Below are 25,713 nucleotides of genomic sequence, written 5' to 3'. Positions count from 1 at the left end.
GAAAACAGCCTTCCTTGTCACTCCACCGTGAGACCAACAGACTGTCCTCGTCCACCCGATGTCAGCTTGTCAAATTCTAATAATACGAATAACGAGCGAGAGCAAGGGGGAGCGGCGATGAAGGTGACACACACTCACAAACACACACAAACACACAAACACACACTCGGGCAGCGAGCAACAGACGAGGCCCGGCGATAAAGAAGACATGATGGACACGTCTCGGCGCGTCAACGACAGCTTCATCAATAGCCCCGGGACGCATGCTAACCCCCCGCCTTTGATTGACAGCCGGCAGGTGTCGGCGGCGAGCCAGGCCGGCTGGCGCCACGCCGGCCCAAAGGCGCCACTTGACGGGTCTTGAAGGTGATCCCTTGTCAAAGTGGGAAATAATATGGAAGCGCTTACACGCCGTCCACTTACGGGGAGAGGAAAATACTTCAAACGCTCGCCGTCCAAGCGACACCTGCCCGTTATTTTCCGACGTGGCTCGGCGACGCCGTCGGTGGATTCCCGGCTCTCGGGCCATTTTGACGGGAAATGAATGACAGCGGGTGGCGGCCATGTTGGATTTTGTTAACAATGGCAGGGGAACACAAACAAAGAAGCTTCGCTGTTCCAGTCAGCGTCGTTGAAAGCGCATTAAAACGAAAATCCTGGTTTTAATAAGAATGATAAATGATTGGTTTTTCAATGGCACAAATTTGTACATTAAAATCAACTTATATTCCATGAAAACAACTATATGGTCTATAACAAGGGTGTCAAACTCGGGTTTATTCGCGGGCCGCATAACATCAACTCGATTTCATGTGGGTCGGACCATTTTAGATATAATATTTAGATTTTTTTTAAATTGGATTATAAGAACTGGATCAAACGCCCGAAATATTCAGTTTTTTTATAGATATAAAACGGTTTATTTGAACTTTGAAGGGAAAACATCTAATAATCATTTGTTTTGCATTTCAAATTGAAACATTTTTATTAAAAATTAAATTAAATATTAAAGTGGAAAAGCGAAAATATATTTATTTTTAGATTTTACAAAAAGCTTTTTGACCTAAAAACACCAAAAGAAAAAAATGGATAAAAAATTGAAATTATTGATTTAAAAAGGGGAAAATCAGGAAATATAATATACATCTATAATCTTCATTTGAATTTGATCCTAAAACAGAAAGTCGGCACTCATCATTGACTTTCCCGGGCCGCACAAAATGATGCAGCGGGACAGATTTGGCCCCGGGGCTGCCACTTTGACACCAGTGGTCTATAATCTATACTACTCTTTTACCGTACATGCATACGCCCTCTGCTGGCTGTACGCGAAATTTCCAGGGCCTGCCCAAGGGGGGCGCTCTAGAGCTACCCGATTGAACCCAAGTCTCAATTCGAGGGCCATCGCGTCCAAATCGTTGAAACCATCGCCATCAAATCGAGACTTGCGTTCAATCGAGTAGCTCTAGAGCGCCCCCTTTGGGTAGGCCCCACACATTTCACCCCGACCCTCGACTCGGGCCAAAAAAAAACGCTCCCGTGTTTACATTTTAGCGCGCCGGAACGAGCCGGCGTCCACTCGGAGTCGTCATCCGAGGTACAGTAAGGTGTTTTTATTTTTTCAAAATGGCTCCGAGGTGACCGGCGCTCATCTATTTATTTTTATTGGGCTTTTGCGCACGAGCCACAAAGTTGATTTATACCCGTGTCCTTTTAGGGGGGCGAGACCCAGACGTTGCGGAATGAAGTGGAGCGCTGCGAAGAATTCCAAATGCACTTTTAATACAAGATACACCACCCCCCCGGACCCCCACCACCACCACCACCGCTACCCTCTACCACCTATTGACGTTTAGCTGGGAATCCGTCTTTTTTATTTCTGTCATTTCTGGCGTTGCCGGGTTGCCTATATTTGTGTGTATGTGTGTATGTGTGTGGCAACATTTATTTCCCCTCATCGCCTGTCGGGTGCAAGGAAGGATGGGGGTGCGCTCGTGTAATGGTAATCTTATTTTTTTTCTTGTTTTTTTTTTTTTTTTTGTGAGTGCTCCCAGGGTCTGAAGTGGCTGTTGCAGAGGACTTTTAGATTGATCTCTGGCACGTAGTCATACACGGATCCCCGCTTCGCCAGCCACCCTCCGCGCCGCCTTTTGATTCATGCTCCGAATACGCCGATAAAAACATCAACACCATTTCCGTCTCCGCTAACACGGGACGTCCGCGGAGTCGTTAAAAAGTCTCCGGGCCGATTTGACTAAATGAAAGCCTTCGTTAAATTGACAAATAAACAAACAAGCTGAAATATCATGGAAAATACCCTGGAATCGGTTGCCAAGCGACATAGGACAGAGTCAGACAAATAAGCAATCAGTGTAGCTTACAATTAGCCTAGCGCAAGGGTGTCAGACTCGGGCCGCTTTAACGTCAACTTGATTTCACGTGGGCCGGACCATTTTAGATATAATATTTAGATTTTTTTAATATAAATGGATTAAAAGAACTGGATTAAAAGCCCTGAATATTCTGTTTTTTATAGATCTAAAACAATGTTTATTTTAGCTTTTTTATGTATATTTTTAAATTTTACAAAATGATTTTTGAACAAAAAACACAGAAAAAATAAATTAAAAAATGACCAAAAGTATAGATTTAATAATTGTCATTTTTTAATCCATTTTTTCTGTGTTTTTAGTTCAAAAATCATTTGTTAAAATCTAAAAATATATAAAAAATGCTAAAATAAACATTGTTTTAGATCTATAAAAAGCGGAATATTTCCAGGTCACTTTCTGATGATTTTTTGGCTTTCGATGGATATTAAATTTCCTGATTTTCCCCCTTTTAAATCAATAATTGTCATTTTTTAATCAATTTTTTCTGTGTTTTTAGTTCAAAAATCATTTTGTAAAATCTAAAAATAAATTTTTAAAAAACCTAAAATAAACATTGTTTTAGATCTATAAAAAAACCTGAATATTCAGGGATTTTAATCCAGTTCATTTAATCCATTTATTTAAAAAAATCTAAATATTATATCTAAAATGATCCGGCCCACATAAAATCGAGTTGACGTTAATGCGGCCCGCGAACAAACCCGAGTTTGACACCCTTCCAGTAAGGGTTCATTTATTCATTTACGGCGCTCCCTACGAGCAGTAGGCGGGGCATATCCCGACTGGAATTCCAGCCAATCACAGGGCACAATGAGACAAACAACAAACCCCTCGTAGATAGGTACAATTTAGCAAACAATAAGCCTAGCGGGCAAGTTTCTGGCATGTGTGAGCAAAGCGGAGTACCCAAAGAAAACCCACGCAGACACAGGGCGAACAGCGAAACTACCCGGAATGGAACCTTCCATCTCATAAGTGCTCCTAAAAGGGTTAAAGACGGGTGTAGAATAGCTAAACATTTAGCACTTCTTCCTTTAGCAGGACGCCAGTGTTGAAAATGTCACGGCCGTTAAAAAACAAGAGGCCAATGTTCCTAAATAGTCGCTGGCTCGCTCCACTAATTGACATTTTCATTCCCCGCATATTTATGTTCCTATTTCCTGCGGGTGATAATGACCATTTCCCCAGCGCTGTCCTAATGGACACGGCAGAACACGGGAATCCGCTTTAATTACGCCGCTGGGTTTTTCGAGAGGGGCCGTCTTTTCACGCCCGCTGGCCAAGGACAATCACCATCAACCGCTTTTATTGGGGTAAAAAAGGACACCCTTTTCTCGGCGTGCCGAACACAAAGGGAAATGCTACTCGATGCTCTAACTGGCTGACAGAAGAAGAATTGATTTCCCAGTCAATGGCCTCTCAAAATGGTTGATTCCATTCATCTGAGGAGAACGGCTAGTTCGTTAGCCCGCCCGCTTTTAATTAAGATAAGAGTCCAATTGAAACATTTCCAAACAAGTAAATAGTAACAATGCCATTGATTGAAAAGTTCGCCACGTTTCTGTTCTTTCAAAGTACCGTATTTTCACGAGTATAAGGCGCACTTAAAAGTCTTAAATGTTCTCCAAAATTGACAGGGCGCCTTATAATCCAGTGTGCTTTATATATAAGGAAAAAAATTAAAATGTGTCATTCATTGAGGGTGCGCCTTATAATGGGGTGCGCCTTATAGTCGTGAAAATATGGTATTTAATAATAGTCAGTGAGATGATTGGTTCTTTTGTTTTTTTTGGCCAGCCAATCGCAGGGCACAAAGACGTAAACGACCAATCACTAGCTAGGAACAAGTTAGCTTAGAATTAGCATAGCTTGCATGCTTTGGGGATGTAGGAGGAAACTGGAGTACCCTAAGAAAACCCACAAAAGCTCAGAAAGAACATGCAAACTCCACATAGTGTGGACCCAACTGGGATCGAACCCTCGACCCCAGAACTGTGAGGCGGTCACGGCAACCACTTTCCACCGGGCCACCATTTTTTTTTTTTTTATTAAAAAAATAGTTAAATGAATCATTGAAAAACCTACAAAATTTAGAAAATGAAGACATTGTGAGTCTCAAATATTAAAAAAATTAAACATTTTGTGGTCAGGAATGTCAACAAAAAACTGTATTATTAACTTATCATCAACTCGTTGTCGATTGGTTGATTATTTGGGGCAGCTATATTTTTTTGTCCAAATAATTGTACGCATTTTGGACAAAAACAACTGCTCAAATGATCTGATTCTTACGAATATTAGTCATTATTATTCATAATTATAAGAATATGTGCAGATTTCAGCCCAAAAATTTCCAACAATTCAATTTTTAACACCATTTATTGCAATGGAAACCCACCAAAATCTTGTCAATTTCATTCTCACGAATATTAGTGATTTTTATTCATAATTATAAGAATATGTGCAGATTTTAGCCCAAAAAATTCCAACGATTCCATTTTTAACACCATTTATTGCAATAGAAACCCACCAAAATCTTGTCAATTTCATTCTTACGAATATTAGTCGTTAATATTCATAATTATAAGAATATGTGCAGATTTCAGCCCAAAAATTTCCAACGATTCCATTTTGAACACCATTTCTTGCAATGGAAAGCCACCAAAATCTCAATTTTGCCCAAATTTCAACCCTCCATCCCCCCAATGTGATTCTCCAATTTTGTTTTGGTCCAAGACATCTGCAGATTGCAACATTTCCCCACCAAAACCTCCTTTACATCTTCCAAAGGAAAGTGAAGATTCCGAACAGAACAATTTCCACATATTACATCATCATATTTTGCCCTTTTTTTGATGACGGCGCCTCGTGGCATCACGACTGGACGGCACTTCCCGTTTCCGCGAGCGAACTCCTCAGAAACGTCCGGCTAATGGAGACGCGTAGCCGTTAGCGCTGACACTCATCCTCCGGCGGAGTGGCGAAGCCGATTAGATTAGCATCGTGGCGCTCTTTCCGCATCGGGGAAACACTTAACTCATCACGGAATGGCATCTTTGGCACGCCGCCACTCTGTGTTTCACGCGGAACCCGGCCAAACCGTGGTTATCGGCGCGCGACTCCATTTTACGCAAAAAAGCTCTTAAAAAAGGTTCTCACGGAACTAATTTCCATCCCAGTCCAAAGGAAGTGGACGTCTAGAGCCGTCGATGGCACGGAAAGACGAGCCTTAAAAGCCAAACCTCCAAGTTTAAATAAAGCGGACGTCTATCGCGATTTATGGCGTGCAATCAGTTCATTTTGAGGAGTCATTTGGATCGTTTACTTACTGTTTTTTGCAGTCGTTTCTGGGTCACTTTCTGTTGGGTTTGTAGCAATTCCTGGTCACTTTATGTTGGTTTTGGGGCTTTCCAGGTCACTTTGTCATTGGTTACAAGCCATTTCTGATGTTTTTGAGGCATTCCAATTCATTTCCCATACATTGTGGATAGTTGGCTATTTTTTCAGTCATTTCCAGGTCACTTTTTGGTGGTTTTGAGGCTTTCCAGGTCACTTTGTCTTTGGTTACAAGCACATAGAATCATTTTCTGATGTTTTTGAGGCATTCCAATTCACTTCCTATACAGTTTGGAAGCATGGCTTTTTGTCAGTCATTTCCAGGTCACTTCCTGTTGGTTTTGTAGCAATTCCAGGTCACTTTCTATTGGGGTTCAGGCTTTCCAGGTCACTTTCTGTTGGTTTTGGGGCTTTCCAGGTCAGTTTGTCTTTGGTTACAAGCACATAAAATCATTTTCTGATGTTTTTGAGGCATTCCAATTCACTTCCTATACATTTTGGATGCTTTGCTTTTTTGTTAGTCATTTCCAGGTCACTTTCTGATGATTTTTTGGCTTTCAAGGTCACTTTATGCTGGTTTTTGGGGATTTCCAGGTCAGTTTCTTTTTGGTTCCAGGCATGTAGAGTCACTCTCTGATGATTTTGAGGCATTGTAATTTATTTCCTATACATTTTGGATGGTTGACTAATTTTTTTTCAAGCATTTCCGGGTCCTTATCTTGGTTTTGGAGCATTTCCAGCTCACTTTTTGTTTGGTTACAGGCACTGAGGGTCACTTTTTGAAGATTTTGAGGCATTCCAAATCACTGTCAATACATTGTGAATGGTAGACTTTTTTTGTCATTTCCAGGTCACTTTCTGTTGGTTTTGGGGCATTCAAGTGACTTCATATACATTTTGAAGGGCTGATTATTTTTTTTCTGTCATTTACACATCACTTCCTGTTAATTTGGGCTATTTCATTCCGATTGGTTCACTTTCTGAACATTTTGAGGCATTCCTAGTCAATTCCGATACATTTTGTTCCACTCCAAGTTCATTTTGTGCAAATTCAAGGATTTTTGGGTCATTTTTTGGGCTCAAAACTAATGACCACTAAGTTAAAAAAAAAATAATAATAATATTAAATGGGCACTCTTTTGTGGGAGTTGAAATGAATGGAACCATTGAAAAAAAATGTTTTGGTCAAAAATTGGCAGAATCGTACAGTTCTTTTACCAAAAGACCGGCTGATAACTTTTTGTGTGCCTCAATTTTTGGGACTTTTTTTAACATAAATTTGACAAAAAACAAACTTCGGATTGAAACTCAATATCGGCAAACCACCAAAATCGGGTGACCCGTCATCACCAAAATCGGGCGACCCGTCGTCACCAAAATCGGGCGACCCGTCGTCACCAAAATCGGGCGACCCTTCGTCACCAAAATCGGGCGACCCGTCGCCACCAAAATCGGGCGACCCGTCACCACCAAAATCGGGCGGCCCGTCGCCACCAAAATCGGGCGACCCGTCGCCACCAAAATCGGGCGACCCATCGCCACCAAAATCGGGCGGCCCGTCGCCACCAAAATCGGGCGACCCGTCGTCACCAAAATCGGGTGACCCGTCGTCACCCTGGGCGCAAAAACTTTGAGCGTATTTTTCCAGCAAAAAGTTTGCGGCAGGATTTCGTCTCCCAACCCCAATGTTCTGAAAATACCCGCTAAATTTGGCGCCCAAAAAACATTTTTTGGGTCCATTTTTCTTTGGTGGTCGCGCATTCCTCCCGTATTGGTCGCCCATTAATAAAGGCTGACTGCTTATTACCACGCGTGACTGTACAGTGAATAATTTTCAAATAATTAAGCGCAGGATAAACAAAACATAAATTTAGTTCGGGGGGGGGGGGTTCGTGTTGCATTTATTTGGACGCGCGCTCAAATATGCGGCGCGCACGTTGTTTTAATTAAAAGATAAATCTGCGTGACACGCCGCTTCCCAGTTAATTATTCAGTGCCGTACAATAAAAACAAAAAGCCATTAAATATGCCACACACTCTATTTCTCCATTAACAGTAAAAAGCGCTCATCCTGGGGACGACATTTCACATCGGCGCGCTGCTTTTGCTTCTTCTTTTATTCTTTATTCCGTCTTTTTTTTCTCTTTTAAGGCCCCCAAACACACATTTGTGTGTTTTGCTGCTCCGACTCGACGCCTTCAAAAGTTTACAGGAAATTCAATGAAAAGTTTTGCCTTTAACTTCGAGAAAATTCCAGGCGGGCTCAAACGTTAGGAATTAATTCTGTAGACGGCGATGGACGTCCAATCCGAGTTCATTCGCGACTCCCAATCAATTTAGAATAAAATAACGGATGAGGGAATGTATTTACTTTTTGGGGGATTTTGTAATTTGGTTCTTTTTTGTGTCTCGAGTCACTCATTTGCATATTTAAAAAAAATTGTAACCTGAAAGTTATTCGTAAGTAGAGGTATTCATGTTTTTGTTGTTATATCAGAATAGAGTCAATTCTCATCCACATTTTATTCCTGTTTTACAGTCAAATTCAAGTTCCGATCCTTCTAAAATCTATAGCACAGGTGTCAAAGTGGCAGCCCGGGGGCCAAATCTGGCCCGCCGCATCATTTTGTGTGGCCCGGGAAAGTAAATGATGAGTGCCGACTTTCTGTTTTAGGATCAAATTAAAATGATAGATATAGATGTATATTAAATTTCCTGATTTTCCCCCTTTTAAGTCAATCATTGTCATTTTTTAATCCAATTTTCTGTGTTTTTAGTTTAAAAATCATTTTGTAAAATCTAAAAATATATAAAAAAAGCTAAAATAAACATTGTTTTAGATCTATAAAAAACGGAATATTCAGGTATTTTAATCCAGTTCTTTTAACCCATTTATTTAAAAAAAATATCTAAATATTATATCTAAAATGGTCCGGCCCACGTGAAATCAAGTTGACGTTAAAGCGGCCCGCGAACCAACCCGAGTCTGACACCCTTGATCTATAACATCGTCAAATCTGCATGAATTAGAATAGCATTTTAATTTCCAAATGCATACATACGCACTATATTGGAGTTGAGTATGTTTTTTTTTTCTTGTGTGATATGCTACAATGCTTCACGCAATAGCGATTAGAACGGGGGACGTCTACATAGGGATCAAAGCCAGTGGGACAATGGGGGGATTATTTGGGGATTACAGCAGCGGGATGATGACATCATCCTCGGAAAATGTCGCCTCCCCGAAAAGTCATCTTTGTAACACTTAAGATGGCCAACCATTTTACACGCAAACTTACTTACGGCAACTTTTTTAAGGGTGTGTCGTGGGTGATTTAATCAGATTGCTTGATTTTATTATTTTAAGTGGTCAATGAATGAATGTCAACATGGATTGGACGTCTAGTGATGTCAATGGTACTGAAAGATGAGCCAGTCTTTCCAGTTTAATATTGCCATTTTTTTGTGAATTTGGCAAAACTACAAGTTGCATTTTTGAGTGATCGGAAATCAGGCCCAATTACGTCAATATGAGAATTTCAGAATTGGGTGTAAAAGATATTAACTGCTGTATCCTTTTATTTTTATTTTTCCAAAACTTTATTCTATTTGGAAATACACCCAATTTAAGCAATAAAACAATTCTTCTAATATCCCAAAAGCAAAAAGTAACTCGCAGCAGATGTTCACGATAACGCGGAGCCCGCTAACCGCGTTAGCTTAGCGAACGGGAGCCAACAATCGGACTTTACGGCTCGCTGTTCTGACGCTAAAATCTCATTAGCATAAGCAGCGCTACGACGAGGCTGAGCGGGGGTCAGCGGCTAACGTTTGAGGAATGAAACGGGGATCGGACACAAAGGGGCGACGGTGCGGGGCGTTCCACTCCAATTTTCCGATAAAGCAGTCGGCGCCGGCGCAAATAAAAGGCAGATTATCCGGCGCGAATTTCACACTCTCTTAGGTCCCGCTAGATTTCATCCCGTTTCACGCCGTGGCGGGGTTACGAGCCCCCGGGTTTGTTTGGGAGGAAATAACGTGCCTTTAATTATGCGGGGGAAAAAGGCGAGGTGAAGATCAACAAAAGTTGGGGAAAATGCAAAGTGGAAAATGTGGAACTTTTTCTTTCTTCTAGTAGCCTAGTTAGCTTTAGCATATACTTTCTTTCCCACAAATTCCATCACATCTAGCGATGTCAATGTTACTGAAAGATGATCCAGTCTTTCCAATTTAAATGTAGTATTGGATGGTTATCATTGTCAATGGCAGGCTTTGGGGTTACTTCCTTGTTTATTTTAGGGTACTTGTTGGTTATTTTCTGTACATTTTGGGTGATCACCTATAGCACATGTGTCAAAGTGGCGGCCCGGGGGCCAAATCTGGCCCGCCGCATCATTTTGTGTGGCCCGGGAAAGCCAATCATAAGTGGCGACTTTCTGTTTTAGGATCAAATTCAAATGAAGAATATAGATGTATATTAAATTTCCTGATTTTCCCCCTTTTAAATCAATAATTGTCATTTTTTAATCCATTTTTTCTGTGTTTTTAGTTCAAAAATCATTTTGTGAAATCTAGAAATATATTTTAAAAAAAAGCTAAAATAAACATTGATGTAGATCTATAAAAAACGGAATATTCAGGGATTTTAATCCAGTTCTTTTAATCCATTTATATATAAAAAAATCTAAATATTATTTCTAAAATGGTTAAATTTCCTGATTTTCCCACTTTTAAATCAATAATTGCAATTTTTTTAGTTAATAAATAAATATGTGAATAAATAAGCGTGTTGCTGAAATATATATATATATATATATATATATATATATATATATATATATATATATATATATATATATATATATATATATATACATACATACATACATGTATACACATACACATACACATACACATACACATACACATACACATACACATACACATACACATAAGCACATATATCCACTTTTTTAATCCCCACACATTAGCAAGAATATTATGTTTTCAAAAATATTGTCATTAATTGTGTGATTATTTCACCATGTATTTCAAGATTTATTTATGTCCGATTTTTGTGATTTGAAATTATATGAAATGATCTCGTTCTTTATGCGGACTTTATGTATATATCCTTATTATTTTTAAATTGTCTTAGGAATGATTCCTATTAATTCATGTTTTAGTCATTCATTCAAACGTAAATTGTAGATGAATTAATGTAACAAATAAACTTTGAAATAAATCATTCGTATTTAAATCAATTGAAACGTGAATAAAATGGAAATAAATGAGAACAAGTTGAAATTAATACTTAAAAAGAAAAACGTCACTATATCTGTAGAATTTTTAAAAATAAACAAATGGAATGACAAAAAAATGACTTCTTGAATGATGTATTTGTTTGATTTTTGTGCTCCTTTTGTCCACTGACGGCCATAGACGTCCAAACCGTTCAAAATCCAGGACCAAATGAATCCACTCCCTCCCAGTTCAACTGGATTTGACGTCGATCGTCGTCCATGGAAGCGAAAAAAGAGTTCAGACAGGGTTCACCCCATTTCATCTCCAATCCCGATCTGGTTGTTTTAGTCTAGTGCTGCCCCCTGCCGGTTGCTCCCCTTACTTTTCCTGTTGGACTATATTTGTGCTGAGTTTCCAATCTCGCTCGACTGACTTTGTGTTTTGTGCGCGATTCTTTCTTCTTGTGATTATTAGCATCGTCGTTATGAATATTTCGTCTGAGCTTTTCAGAAGAAAGACAGAAATAAGCAAAAGCTCTCTTGTTTTCATTACACTGGCATTATTCTCGGTGCTTAATTAACCCCCCAAGGCCCTCTACATAGACAAATGTGTGTGTGTGTGTGTGTGTGTGTGTGTGTGTGTGTGTGTGTGTGTGCGTGTGTGTGTGTGTGCCAGTGTGTGTGTGTGTGTGTTTTCGCATCTAGATTAGTTGAAGATGGAATCGTGCGTTTTTTTTATGATCTGACATTCTATCATCGAGTCCCCCGTTTGATTTTTGGAAAATTCAGACATAAAAAATAAATGAACCCGTTGTCCGGGATTCAGGCCGATAGACGTCCAATTCATCTGAAGGGGAAGAGCTGGCATCAATGGAGATATGAAGGTAAAAAAAGTGTGTCAAATTGACTTGTGGGGTCCTTTTAAAGTTCATAAGAAATGGTGACAGTGTGAAAAATATGGAAATGACTGGGTTCATTTCAAAACAAATTTGGCACATGCTGTATTTTATCGCATATACGCCACATTTGTAACTAAAAAATTATGACTGAATTGAGGGTACGGCTTACAATGCTAAACAAAAAATTGTAAATTGAGGCGGGGAGTTTTATACGAGAGAAATTGTAAAATTCAAACATTCTGAGGCCATTTTAAGGGTATGACGTACACGCGGAGGCGGCTAATATGCGAGGAAAAGCGGTAAATATGGCTGTTTATTAGCATTTCCTTGTCCAGCTAGCTAGCTCATGTTGACGGAACGCTCACATGGCAACGCCAGACTTGAGCGGCTATGGATAGCATGCTAGCAAACTAGCAAACTGCCAATAGCGGCTATGGATAGCATGCTAGCAAACTAGCAAACTGCCAATAGCGGCTATGGATAGCATGCTAGCAAACTAGCAAACTGCCAATAGCGGCTAGGGATAGCATGCTAGCCAACTCCCAATAGCGGCTATGGATAGCATGCTAGCAAATTGTCAGCAGCGGCTATGAATAGCATGCTAGAAAACCGTCAATAGCGGCTATGGATAGCATGCTAGCAACACGCTAGCAAATATATTTGTTCAATGCCATTAAGCATTTTCCATCACTTTTTCTAATGGATTTGTGTCCAAAATGTGGTTTGCTAGTCTCAGTGTCGCATGACATTTAGTATAATAACTTTTTAGGAAACTTCTAAAAGTAGTTTTATACCTTTTATGCATTTATTTGAGTAGATTTGTGAAGAAAGAGCTACACTACTTTTTCTTGTTCATTCTAAATTTGGCTCTATGTTTAATAGCATAATAGCTAAAGCACTTTAGCTACTTTACGCTACTTTGTTTATCATTTCAAAGTCGCCCATCGTATTTCAACGCACTCGAAAAACATCGTCAAACTTCGATCTGACCGACATTTTGAGCGTGCGTTTGCGTGTTTGTGTGTGTGTGTGTGTGCGCGCTAATATGAATTAATAATTAGTGGACAGATGGCTTAGCACATTTTAATTGCTAACACCTTCTGCGTGCCCACGTGTGTGTCTTTTCACACTTGAACAATAGTTCCGGAAATTGTGGCAGCATCTTCTTCCTTTCTCAAGAAATTCATTCCATGACAAAGTTTTCTTTGAAAATAAATAAATAATATCATAAGATGCACACACATGCTTTTGGATGGCTTCCAATAAGCGTCTTTAAAAAGTTGTTTGATGCCAACGTCGCCATCTGTTGACACTTTTGGCCATCCGAATGTTTGTGTGTGTGTACACTTTCAAAAATCTATTTTTAGTTGCCACCTTCCATAAAAAAATATAAAATAATAATAACAGTATGTGTTAACTAGTGCTGTGCAATTTGGAAAAAAATATTTCACGATATGTGCCGGCTAAATGACAATATTATACCACAAAGTACTAGATTTTTACTATTTAGTGAAAAATGATTGAAAAATTAGAATAACTCCAGATACAAAAGAATCAATCACGAGATATATTGCAAAAAAAATACATACTGTACAGTGATATACTATATATATTTCTATTTTCACTTGTGAAGCAAACCTTTCCCCAAAAAATAGCATGAATGCCAAAAAATAACAATCTCGAGCACAGGTGTCAAAGTGGCGGCCCGGGGGCCAAATCTGGCCTGCCACATCATTTTCTGCGGCCGAGAAAGTAAATCATGAGTGCCGACTTTTTCTTTTAGGATCAAATTCAAAATAAAGAATACAGATGTGTATTATATTTCCTGATTTTCCCTTTTTTAAATCAATAATTGCATAGCAAGCTGCCAATAGCGGCTATGGATAGCATGCTAGCAAACTAGCAAACTGCCAATAGCGGCTATGGATAGCAAAAAATATCCATAGTTATTGGCAGTTTGCTAGTTTGCTAGCATGCTATCCATGGCCGATACGAAATGTATTGAGGAGGGAAAAATTTATTTTTATTTTTTAAAAAAATAAACATTTTCCCACCTCAATACATTTCGTATCGGCAAATCCACAAAATGGGAATAGCATGCAAAAAATATGTGTGCCATGGGGACATCCCTAAATAGAATTATGATCCTCCTTTTTATGTTGCCGAGCGAGCAAAAATGTTGACAAAAAAAAAATAAGATCAATTTTTTTGTCACCCGGTCACACACACACACACACACACACACAAACACACACACACACACACACACTCCACCTCCCAAATAAGTTCCATTAATCACAGGCTGCACTCTAATGTAACTAATACTTTACAATTAGAGCAGACACCACACGCGCACACACACACCATCCATCTTTCTTACCACACAAGCGCACACACGCGTGCAAAAAAAGAATCCATAAGCCTTTAATAATTATTTTTTAATGCTTGTTCTTGAAAATGTATTTTTGTGTTTCGAGTTATTTTGACGGATTTGCTGATTTATTCATTTTTTTTGTTCAGGTTGTTGTTTTTGTTAATTCTTTTGTTTCCTTGATTTAGTTTGATTTATTTTCTGTTATTGTTATATTATTATGCTCGGATTGTAGACACACACAGGTCCAATGTCCAATGTATTTCTTTTCTTATTCTCTTATTTTTTTTAAATATCAGTTTATTTCTTATCAATGCATTATTTCCATAAAGAAATGCTACTGTTTATAGAAAGATTGAGAGAAAAATGCTAAATGAAATAAAATGAAATAATTAAATTTCACCCCTCCAATAAAGTCGCTCCAATTCACATTTTAAGCTGATTTAGAAAAATTACTGAGAATTTAAATGTTTTTATTACTTGTAGCGATCCATTCAATGCCACCCTTCCATTGATTTCATAAAAACTGATATGGATTTATTATCCTTAAGAATGTTGGAGACATTTCATTTCATAATATGCCTAAGAAATGTTTCATACGTATTTATGTCCAGCAATACTGAGACTGTTACAAAAAAAAAAGATTTCAATGAGTAAAATAGTATTGTTTAATCTAGCACGCTCTCTTGTGGCGAGAAGGGCGCATTGCAGTCAAAGCCAACATGAAATACTATGGTCCTCAATAGCACTACTATCAGGACATACCATACATTCATACATTTTCACAAGGGTCGCAGGGGGTGCTGGAGCCAATCTCAGCCAACGATGGGCAGGGGGCGGGGCTTCATTGATTTGGTTGCCAGCCAATCGCAGGGCGAAAGGAGACAAACAACCAATCGCTCGTAGACAGAGACCTTTTGAGCCGACAATTAGCGTAGCATGCATGTTTTGGGAATGTGGGAGGAAATCAGGGACCCGGAAAAAAGCCGTGGACCACTTGGACGCCAGCGGTGGCTCATGTTCTCAGGCGCCTCATCTGGCTCATGAAGTGGTCGACCCGCCGCGCGCTGAGCGGTCCGCTCCAAACGCCGCCTTCCTTGAAGTGCGAGCCCACGATGAGGCCGCTAGCGGCGAGGTAGCCTCGCACGTTCTCGGCGGTCACTCCAGAACCCACCAGAACCGGGAGAGCCGTCGCCCGGGATACCTCTGGGCGGGCCACGCCATCCACTTTAGTTCGGAAGCGAGGGGGGACGTTTCGGCGGGACGGACGTACCCGTAAGTTCGCACGGGTCGGCGCCGACTCCGGTTGAAATCCCGGTCAGGACGAGTCCGTCGGACAGGAAGAACTCGGCGGCCCGAGCCGTCTCCGCCACGCTCACGTCCGACGTTATAGCGTGAGAACTGTGGGTACGTCACAGGATTAGCATTAGCATTAGCATTTATGTTGTTTTCTTAAATCACCGTGTATTTGAAGGTGGTCAAAAACACCGAAGCGTTATAAAGTATGGTGAATAAAATGTTGGATTCGTCATATACCTTTAGTTTTTATACCGAGCGTTCCAAAAATTAGGGTACTTGTGACCTTTGACCTCTAGACCATATGTGTCAAAGTGGCGGCCCGGGGGCCAAATCTGGCCCGCCGCATCATTTTGTGTGGCCCGGGAAAGTAAATGATGAGTGCCGACTTTCTGTTTTAGGATCAAATTAAAATGAAGAGTATAGATGTATATTCTATTTCCCGATTTTCCCATTTTTAAATTAATAATTGTAATTTTTAATCCATTTTTTCTGTGTTTTTAGTTCAAAAATCATGTTGTAAAATCTAAAAATATATTTTAAAAAGCTAAAAAAAAACATAGTTTTAGATCTATAAAAACTGAATATTCAGGGCTTTTAATCCAGTTCTTTTAATCCATTTAGAAGGAAAAAATCTAAATATTATATCTAAAATGGTCCGGCCCACAAGAAATCAAGTTGACGCTAAAGTGGCCCGCGAACCAACCCGAGTTTAAGTCGCTAGTAGGTCATTAGCAAATGATTTATGACGTGCTTTTAAAGTACTAGTTCAGCATTATTATTGTTTTTATCTGTGTATTTCTGTTTTCTGTCTGATTTAGTCTTTCCGTGCCTATGTTTTTTCCTGCAAAGCATTTGTCCAATAGTGTCTAACGTCACCTGTGTTTCTTCTTGATATCCGTCAAGATGAGGACATCCTCCGCCCCGACGTTCTGGCGATACCTGAGAAGTTCCCCGGCGCAGGCGTTCACCAACCCCTCGTCGGCCACGTGGGAAAAGACGAATCCCTCTGCCCGGATGAAGTGCGCGCCTGGCCACACGGCGGCTCGTGAGCCACGCTCGCCCAAATTCCACTGAAGTTTCCCAGAAAGTACCTGATGCTAGCGCGACGGCTAGCGCCTCGCGATTGGCGGCGGCCAGAACCTGGACGCCGACGGGCACGGACGGGCAGACGCTCCTCACGGCGGCGCACACCGACGTCATGCACGCCGTCACCTCGGGACCCGGGGATAGCGAGTACGGGACGTCGTGCATGTTCTCCACCATCACACCGTCCTTGAAAATTCAATTTGACACGTAAATAATACACAAGGTGACCCAGAAATGCCCCCAAATCAATAAAAAGTGACACACTAATGCCCTAAAACCAACTGAGAGTGACCCAAAATCAACCAAAAGTGAGAAATTGACAACAAGTGACCTGGAAATGCTCCAAAATCTACCATAAATAACCCACAAGTAGCTTGAATTTACTCAAGACCCAAAATGAAGGAGATCTCAGGTTGACCCTTGCGGTACGCCGCCGCTTACCAGGCCCGCGTCATGGTATATTCTGGCCTCTTTGCAGGCTTCTTCGATAATTTGCGACATTTTCATGCGGCAGAGTGGAGAACCTGCCAAAGAAATTGACAATATGAATTCATAAATTGCCATTAGCTTTTAAAAAAACCCGCAAGCGCTACCTGGTAAAGCTTTCAAGTGAATCATTCCGATAACGGCACATTTTACGTGTCCGAAGAGATTTGACCACTTCATGTTTGTTTGTCTGTGCTCGCTGCTGCATTCAGGGACCAAAGACAAAAAAAAAATCTTCAACTTTTTTGTGATCTTTGGTCCGGTCCTCGTCACGTGAGTGTCCAAAGGTCAACTTTTGAACTCGCTGGCTAGTATTGTGGCAACAAATGATGATTTTGATAAACAACTGTTATTGTAATTATATGATTTATTGGTAATTGGTTCGATTATCATTTTTAAAAATGACGTAATGTAGTGATATGACCGAATCTTCTTCGAGGTCACTTATGTGTTCATTTTAAATTCATATCCTATGAAAAGCATCTTGAGTATTTGGAGAGTTGCATTCTTATGAAAACCATCACGTCAAATTGGAGATAAAAAAAGTTTCCTACATTTGTAATCTAAAAAAAGTAGAGAATTCAGCAGCGAGGGCCCCAAAACCCAAACAATGGAGACGACTTTAAAAGAGGGAATGCACTCCTTATTTGGCAACCCGTGCAGAAAGGGCGCCACGGTGAGGAAAAAGCCGCGAGCTAACGTTAACAACACGGCGTTTTTTCGACAAATAACCATCGCGACCGGGCTGACACCCAGCCTAAATCTTCCCCACGAATTCCAGAAGGCCTCAGCTTTGCTTTTAAACCGTAAAACGGCCGTTTTTGTCCTAAACGGTGCTTAAAGTGCAGCGACTCGGGGCTTTGTTTACATCTGGCAGACTAGCCACGCGGTGCCGGCTACTTCCGCCTCGGAAGCCCCGCCCACGCAGCTGTCACCCGGCCGTCACGCCTCCACGCTTTTACCGGCCAAACGCGCCACAAACTTCACTTTAGAAAGCACACTTGGCTTTATTTTCAAGCTCGCCCGGGGGAAATTGTCGTTTTGCGGCAAATCGGGCGTCTAGGGGGCGAGTTTCGAGGCGGAAGACGTTCGGCGGAGAAGAAGGCATTTGAGCGCCAAGTTGAATCGCCTCCTCCCCGCTTGACGCGACCGAGGCGCGCCCGCCTGCTTCCCCGCTCATTGCGACCAGACGCCGGCCTGCCGCCGCCACATACTCGCGGAGCTCCCACCATTTCAAAAAGCGTCCGTGGTTCCCCCTTTCATCGATGCATCCACTGATCGATTGATTACTTTCATGATCGACTTTCGTCCTGAACTTCAAGAGAAGCATCTTGAGGTGGGTACTGCGAGCTAATGGAATTTTTTACCCATTTCAACGTCAAATTAAGATAAAGATGATACATCAACGTCCTTAATAGGATTGTTTTAAATCGATTTTTTGACTCATTTGGTGACTTATTTTCGCCACCTCGTCATAAGCAGCTGCGTCGGCCATGATGGATCCAGCCAGATGTCCACACTTTGTGCAAGAAAATGAACACTTTGCCAGGGTTAATCCACCGAATAGCCTCATTTGTCGGATAGACAGACTTGTTTTCTGCCCCTGTGTGGAATTTCGTGCGCGTATTTGTGTTTTTTACTCTGTTTTAGCCACTTTACGTGTCGGTTGTGTGCTCATTTGCCCGCCAGGACGTATTGGGCTTTGTCAGCTGAACGTGGGGGTTGGGAGTGCGCTCTTGTTCTCTCTTAAAACTCACCCAAAACAACTTCAAACTACTTATTTCTGGTTAGGTTGACTCCCGTGGAGACAGCCAGCCCCGAGGCTAGAATGCTGGGAAGTCGGTAAGTGCTCGTTTATCCTCATTTTGTTTTTCCCTCCCCACGTTTCGCCAGTCAATCAATCAGCGACAAAGTTTAGCTTCCTCAGCTAGTTAGCTTGTGGCTAAAGCACCTTGTTGTCGTTTTTTGGGGCTAAAACAACGCGTCCAAATTCGTATTTGGCTGACAACTTGCTTTGCCGTCCCGTGTCTGCTTTTCAGGGAGGAGACGGAACAAGAAGCCGAGTGTGTTGCTCCCGACGCGGCCAACGTGAAGGCGACCAGGCCGAGGAAGAGGAAGGCAGATGTTGCCATTGTGCGTGGTGGAGTGGAGCTCAGCTCCAAGATGTTCTTCTCATTCTCTCTTCAAATGAAACCTTATGAACCGAATGTCCATCTAACCCGGAGTTTTTGTCTCCAGTATTTGCAGGACGTGGATGACGACGGAGAAGAGATGACCAAGAAGAAGCAGCGGGACAGCCAGGTGAACATTTGGGGGAAGAACCTCCATTTTATTTATACATTAAAACACTCCAAATGAGATGGCCCCAGTTCAAATGGACAATAAAGACCTGACTATTTATGTATAGCTACCTTTAGGTATTCAATCTGCGAGGTTACAATTTCAAGACATTTGCAGAAGGTCTGATTAGACGTTAAATTTAAGTTGAAAGTTTTGAAATGTGTTTATCTCTGAGATGTCCAGTCCACTTTTTATAGATTGGAGACCTTTTAATGTCAGTCAACATGTTCATACAGACCTGACTACTATGTTATGCTATTTCTAGCGGAGTAGCGTACCTGTATTCGGTGAGGTTAACATTTTTAGACATCCAGTTTAACCGTAAATGAACATTCTTGATATTAGTTTGTCACTAGTAGACATGAAGTCCACTTTTTATACATTGGAGACCTTTTAATGGGAGTGGACGTCTTCATAAAGACCTGACTACTATGTTATGCTATTTCTAGCGGAGTAGCATACCTGTATTTGGTGAGGTTAACATTTCAAAACATTTTTAGACGTCCAATTTAACCGTAAATGAACATTCTTGATATTAGTTTGTCACTAGTAGACGTCCAGTCCACTTTTTATAGATTGGAGACCTTTTAATGGCAGTGGACGTCTTCATAAAGACCTGACTACTATGTTATGCTATTTCTAGCGGAGTAGCGTACCTGTATTCGGTGAGGTTAACATTTCAAAACATTTTTGAAATTAGTTTGTCACTCTTAGACGTCCAGTCCTTTCAAAATGGGACGGTTGACAGCATGTCAACACTCCTTCACTGCCTCACTCCCATTAAAAATGGATTGTGCGTCTACTCCTGTCAATGGCAGCCAATGAGTTGACCTTTTTATTCTAGTTCTTTACAGCTAGCACATTCAATCTGCTAGGTTAACATTTCAAAACATTTACGTGAACAATGTCCAATCTATTCGTAGATTAAAAAACATTTAGCCTGACTAAATGTATCATATTGACTTCCAAATTGTATCATATTGACTTCCAATAGAAGGATTGATTACGAATAAAAATGCCAAGTTGCACATCTATCTATACGGAGATAGTAAATATATTTATATATTTTTTTTGTGGAGGTGGCGCAGCGGAGCGACGATGGCGACTACGCCAGTCCTCGGCGCCGGTCGTCCACGCTGGAGCGTCGCGACGAGCGGCAGATCACGCTGGTTAACGTCGGTTTCCCTCATTACGACTTCGCCAACGTCTTGGCCACACCCGTCCATTGTGCGCCGCTCCCCGCGCTCTGGTTTGTACTCGACCGCACGTCGTATTCACGCCAGCCCTAATGCGTGTAGTACATCTTCTTGATGTAATACTACTTGTGTTGTGTTTGTGTCCAGCTGGGCCAGCAAAGACGCCGTGTGGAACAACATGCTGGCCAAAGACAAAACGTACACGCGCACCATCAACATGATGGACAATCATCCTCACCTGCAGCCCAAGATGAGGGCTATTCTACTCGACTGGCTTATGGAGGTGAGGGGCATTGTGGGTCATCGTTGGGTGGGCGTCCTGGTCCGCTCCGGCGGGCGCCTCCCAGTTTTCTTTAGTGTACAAGTGTCAAAGTGGCGGCCCGGGGGCCAAATCTGGCCCGCCACATCATTTTGTGCGGCCCGAGTAAGTAAATCATGAGTGCCGACTTTCTGTTTTGGGATCAAATTCAAATGAATTTATTATCTATGATAATAGATGTATATTATATTTCCTGATTTTCCCCTTTTTAAATCAATCATTGCTAATTTTTTATCAATTTTGTCTTTTGGTGTTTTTAGGTCAAGAAGCATTTTGTAAAATCTTAAAATAAATATATAAAAATATTTTCGGTTTTTCACTTGAATATTGAATATAATTTAAAAAAAAATGTTGAAATGAAAAACAAATGATTTTTAGATGTTTTCCCTTACTAAGAAAAAAAAAAGTTCAAATATAGTTTTATATCTATAAAAAACGAATATTTAGGGCTTTTGATCCAGTTCTTATAATTCAATTAAAAAAAAAATCTAAATATTATATCCTGAAATTTCAATATAAATGGATTAAAAGCCCTGAATATTCAGTTTTTTATAGATCTAAAACGATGTTTATTTGAGCTTTTTTAAAATATTTTTTTAGATTTTACAAAATGATTTTTGAACTAAAAACACAGAAAAAATGAATAAAAAATTTAAATTATTGATTTAAAACAGGGAAAATCAGGAAATTTAATATACATCCATACTCCATTTTAATTTGATCCTAAAACAGAAAGTCGGCACTCATGATTTACTTTCCCGGGCCACACAAAATGATCCGGCGGGCCAGATTTGGCCCCCGGGCCGCCACTTTGACACCTGTGCTTTAGTGTACTCTGATGGACAGGTCCCCTTTTGATTCAGTCGACTCGAATTGGCCGCGCCCCCTTTTCATTTGGTCGATTTGCGGGACGCATTCCCTTTTGATTGACTCTACTTGGATGGCCGCATCCCCTTTTGGTTTAGGCGACTCGGACGGCCACGTACCCTTTTGGTTCAGTGGACTCCGACTAATTTTCCTTTTGGGTCCCACAGGTGAGCGAGGTCTACAAGCTGCACCGCGAGACGTACCACCTGGCGCAGGACTACTTTGACCGCTTCATGGCCACGCAGAGCAACGTCTTCAAGTCCACGCTGCAGCTCATCGGCATCAGCTGCCTTTTCATCGCCGCCAAAGTGGAGGTAGGCGCCCTTAGCCCCTCCCCCGCTCCTCTCCACGCGGCGGCAAAAGCCTCCTTCCTCTTTCACGCAGGAAATGTACCCCCCCAAAGTGCACCAGTTCGCCTACGTGACCGACGAGGCCTGCACCGAAGACGAGATCCTCAGCATGGAGATCATCGTCATGAAGGTGAGTGGAGAAGTGGTGCACTTGACGTGACGCGACATGGTTCTAATGGGGCGCTCTCCGATTGGCCGAGCGAGCAGGAGCTGAAATGGAGCCTGAGCCCGCAGACCCCCGTTTCCTGGCTCAACGTCTACATGCAGGTGGCCTACCTGGACGAGTCGGACCAGCTGCTGGTCCCCAAATACCCGCAGGCCACTTTTACTCACATCGCAGAGGTTAGATTTTAATGCCGGTTATTCCAACAATCGTCCACAGGTTCCAAAAAAACCCATACAAACAAAACAAAAAAAGAATCCCTACGCCCGCCCACGTCAAAATGCACATTTCCGACATTCAAAACAATTCTTTTCAAAACCTCCATCTGAACGCGTCTCTAAAGTAGAAGTACGAACATTTTGTACTCGGATATGATATTTAATTGTAAAAGTACACCCAAACCCACGGGGGATTTTGCACGACCGCAGGTGACCAGAAATGTGTCACCATGAGACTTGTTTTGGTTTTGAACGGATCGGTTCATGCAATACCCATTTTGGCCAGCAGATGGCCCCCAACCTTTTTTTTTTTTTTTACCAGTAAGGGCTGACTGGGATTCTCAAGAGGAATATTTATTTATTTGATGAAGATCCAGTAAGACAGTAGAAAATAAGTAGATCTTCATCCGTAATCATTTTTTTATGGTACAGCCTGTATAAAAATTCCGATCAAAATGGCATTTATAAAAAAATAAAAAATAAAAATGGCAGCCAGAGTTGATAGTCAGCAGTCTTATGTCAAAATAATTATATATATCTTTACATTTGAGCAAAAATATACGTGTGCTTTTGTTTGAAGTTGCATGCAGCAGCACCACTTGACACATTTCAAATTTTCCTTTCCCTTGTTTTGGCAGCTTCTCGACGTTTGCATGCTGGACGTGCGTTGCCTGGAGTTCTCCAACGGCATGCTGGCCGCTTCGGCCCTCTTCCACTTTTCCTCCATGGAGCTGGTGGAGAACGTGTCGGGTACGTTGCTAATCGACCACGACGGGAGGCCGGCCAACCGGGGCGCTCGCTTAACGGTGGCGCTAACTTTGCGCGCAGCCTTAAAGAGGGTGGAGCTGGAGGAGTGCGTGCGGTGGATGGTGCCCTTCGCCGTGGCGCTGCGGGAATCGGGCGGCTCGCCCATGAAGATGTTCACCGGCGTGGCTTCGGAAGACATGCACAATATACAGACGCACGCCCCCTACTTGACGTGGATGGTAAGTGCGACAATTCCTATGGCCTTATTATAATTTGTCTTTGGTTATTGTTAAAGTCAATGTTGTCTTGTTCATTTAAAAAAATATATTTTAAAGAATGGTTAAACTTAAAAAATATATTTTAAAGAATGGTTATACTTAAAAAAAAATATTTTAAAGAATGGTTATACTCAACAAATTTTAAATTTCAATAAATAAATAAAGGGGGATTTTCCCCAAATTTACATTTTTAAAATTATATTTTCAAATGTAAACGTAGAAGAAAAGATTAAAAGCTATGTTTATTTTTTGTGTTTTGTATTTTTTTTTAGTTTACTTGACATTTTTTTTAATTAAAAAAGGAATAACTTTTTGTTGTGTTTTTTCATTAATTTTTACTCTGTTTTAAATGTAAAATGGAAAGTTTTTTTAATTAGAGTTAAATAAAAGAAGAAAAAATAAATTCCACCACAAAATAAATATGGAAAAAAATATTATATAACATTATTCATGTTTTTCCAGTTTTTTTAATTAAATTGTCAAAAAAAGCAAAAATATTATACATTAATTTTGTTTTTGTTTTATTAATGAAAAGCAAAAAACGATTTCTCAATGAAACCAAACTGATGATCTTTATATTGGAAAATAATCCTTTTTTTGTGGTCTTTAACCTCAGGAGAAGGCGTGGTCCTACCGGGACTCGGACCCGGAACCTCACGGCGATTGCCGCCTACCGTCCGGCGTCCTTACACCGCCGCTCAGCAGCGAGAAGACGGCCGAGGACCCGGCGGCGACCGTTCTGCGACCCAGGATGCGTGCTGCCGCCGAATGGACGCTGGCGCCGTAAAATCTGCCTGTTTTTTAAAAAACATTTTTCTTGTGCGGAATTTCTCATTTTTAAGGATTTTTTGGGGGGGCAGGACATAATTTTGAATTTCTGAGCAACTCTCCTTGAAACTGCCAATTGAGGAATTTATTTTCCTTTTTTTGAAATTTAACACAACTGCCTTTTTGAAAAAATTTTTTTAAATTGAACTCAAAAACCGCCTTTTTAATTAAAAAAAGGGGCCCACGGACTGATCCTGGAGTCTGGAGACTCCGTGCTGCTACACAGCCGGCCGCCCTTTTTATCAACTTTTGGTGTGCATGTATGTGATTATTTTTTGTAAACTTTTTTAAGCGGTGGGACCATTCACTTAATTGAGCTTGAGAAGCTCAATGGTGCTAGCCGCAACCAAAATGTCATGCATTTTACCCCCTTTTTGGGAGTCAATGATTTTTTTTATTTAACAAAAACCTTTAAGATTGTCCACCTCGAATGACCGAGTGCCCCGAAATTTCCACGTGTGACCCTTTTTTTTCTTTTAAAATCAAATGCTGCTACATATTTTTCATTAAAGATGTATTTGGAAAGATAATTTGCTCATTCATTTATTATGAAACTTTTTTTTTTAAATCCTGGTCCATCTTGCTTATATTTTTTGCTTTGTAGGTATTAAAAATAAGCTTAATGTCGCTCATATTGTAAAAGTGAGAGCGTAAGAAAGACTTGATTATAATTATTAGGAAAACTCAGGTTTCTCCCAAAATGTAATGACTCCATATTCTATCTTAACTCTGTCTCCCTCTTGTGGTGGATTGATGCACTGCAGACAAGAAAGTGAAATTCAAAAAGGTTATTGCTTTTATTTTTTATTTTGTTTCAAATGCCCCCAAATAAACAATAATCGGCCCAAAATTTTCCCCAAAACCAGCCTGAAATGACCTGGATACTTGCTAAAATCAACAGGAAGTGATCTTAAAAAACCTCAAAATAAACAGGAAGTGACCCACAGTAGATTATCCACAAAGAAGAAAAAGCCTTCCCACACATTTGGCCCCCAAAATTACATTTTCCACTTAGCTTACATACTTTTCAAAGCACCGACCTGCATTTTTTTACATAAAGACGAATATAGATGTTTTCTTTATTCATATAGGATTGAAATTTCCCTCAACAAAGTACTTTATTCCCCCCCCTTTCACTCACTTTGACTTTTTCTGATGATGCGGCGTGATGGAAAGATGCTGAGTGCGCCTTTTCACTCGGGTCTTCTTTCTTATTCCTCGCCGCTCATCTTTTTGGGGGGAAATGCAATTGCATTTCTCTTTTGTACGCCGCTTTGCATACACGGCGTCGGCG

General features: G+C 40.8%; 2 protein-coding genes across 2 annotated transcripts; one reads left to right on the top strand and one right to left on the bottom strand.

Moving 5' to 3' along the window:
• Positions 1-14,753: 14,753 nt before the first annotated feature.
• Positions 14,754-17,339, bottom strand: LOC144066605 (uncharacterized protein F13E9.13, mitochondrial). The gene is made up of 6 exons (XM_077589823.1): positions 17,221-17,339; positions 17,069-17,151; positions 16,633-16,813; positions 16,418-16,568; positions 15,516-15,643; positions 14,754-15,448 (listed from the first exon to the last, which is right to left on the bottom strand). Exons 1-6 carry the CDS (start codon positions 17,291-17,293, stop codon positions 15,258-15,260), a joined length of 807 nt encoding a protein of 268 aa, XP_077445949.1. The 5' UTR covers positions 17,294-17,339; the 3' UTR covers positions 14,754-15,257.
• Positions 17,340-18,128: 789 nt separating this feature from the next.
• ccne1 (cyclin E1) lies at positions 18,129-24,949 on the top strand. The gene is made up of 12 exons (XM_077588374.1): positions 18,129-18,449; positions 18,905-18,955; positions 19,153-19,246; positions 19,352-19,414; positions 20,533-20,702; positions 20,797-20,932; positions 22,003-22,149; positions 22,220-22,315; positions 22,393-22,527; positions 23,205-23,316; positions 23,395-23,552; positions 24,208-24,949. Exons 2-12 carry the CDS (start codon positions 18,942-18,944, stop codon positions 24,376-24,378), a joined length of 1,296 nt encoding a protein of 431 aa, XP_077444500.1. The 5' UTR covers positions 18,129-18,449; positions 18,905-18,941; the 3' UTR covers positions 24,379-24,949.
• Positions 24,950-25,713: the final 764 nt, after the last annotated feature.

Source organism: Stigmatopora argus, chromosome 2, assembly GCF_051989625.1.
Source record: "Stigmatopora argus isolate UIUO_Sarg chromosome 2, RoL_Sarg_1.0, whole genome shotgun sequence".
Classification (NCBI taxonomy): domain Eukaryota; kingdom Metazoa; phylum Chordata; class Actinopteri; order Syngnathiformes; family Syngnathidae; genus Stigmatopora; species Stigmatopora argus.
This window is presented reverse-complemented; position numbering and strand designations above follow the sequence as displayed.

What these genes read in the sequence shown, in the direction of transcription:
- ccne1 (XM_077588374.1), top strand. An exon ending in TACTCGACTGGCTTATGGAG is followed by an intron (nt 20,933 to 22,002) that starts GTGAGGGGCATT and finishes TGGGTCCCACAG; the next exon opens with GTGAGCGAGGTCTACAAGCT. An exon ending in CCCCCTACTTGACGTGGATG is followed by an intron (nt 23,553 to 24,207) that starts GTAAGTGCGACA and finishes CTTTAACCTCAG; the next exon opens with GAGAAGGCGTGGTCCTACCG.
- LOC144066605 (XM_077589823.1), bottom strand. Translation starts at nt 17,293, where the DNA reads ATGAAGTGGTCAAATCTCTTCGGACACGTAAAATGTGCCGTTATCGGA. An exon ending in TATACCATGACGCGGGCCTG is followed by an intron (nt 16,814 to 17,068) that starts GTAAGCGGCGGC and finishes TGAATTTTCAAG; the next exon opens with GACGGTGTGATGGTGGAGAA. An exon ending in CGACCCGTGCGAACTTACGG is followed by an intron (nt 15,449 to 15,515) that starts GTACGTCCGTCC and finishes TGGCCCGCCCAG; the next exon opens with AGGTATCCCGGGCGACGGCT.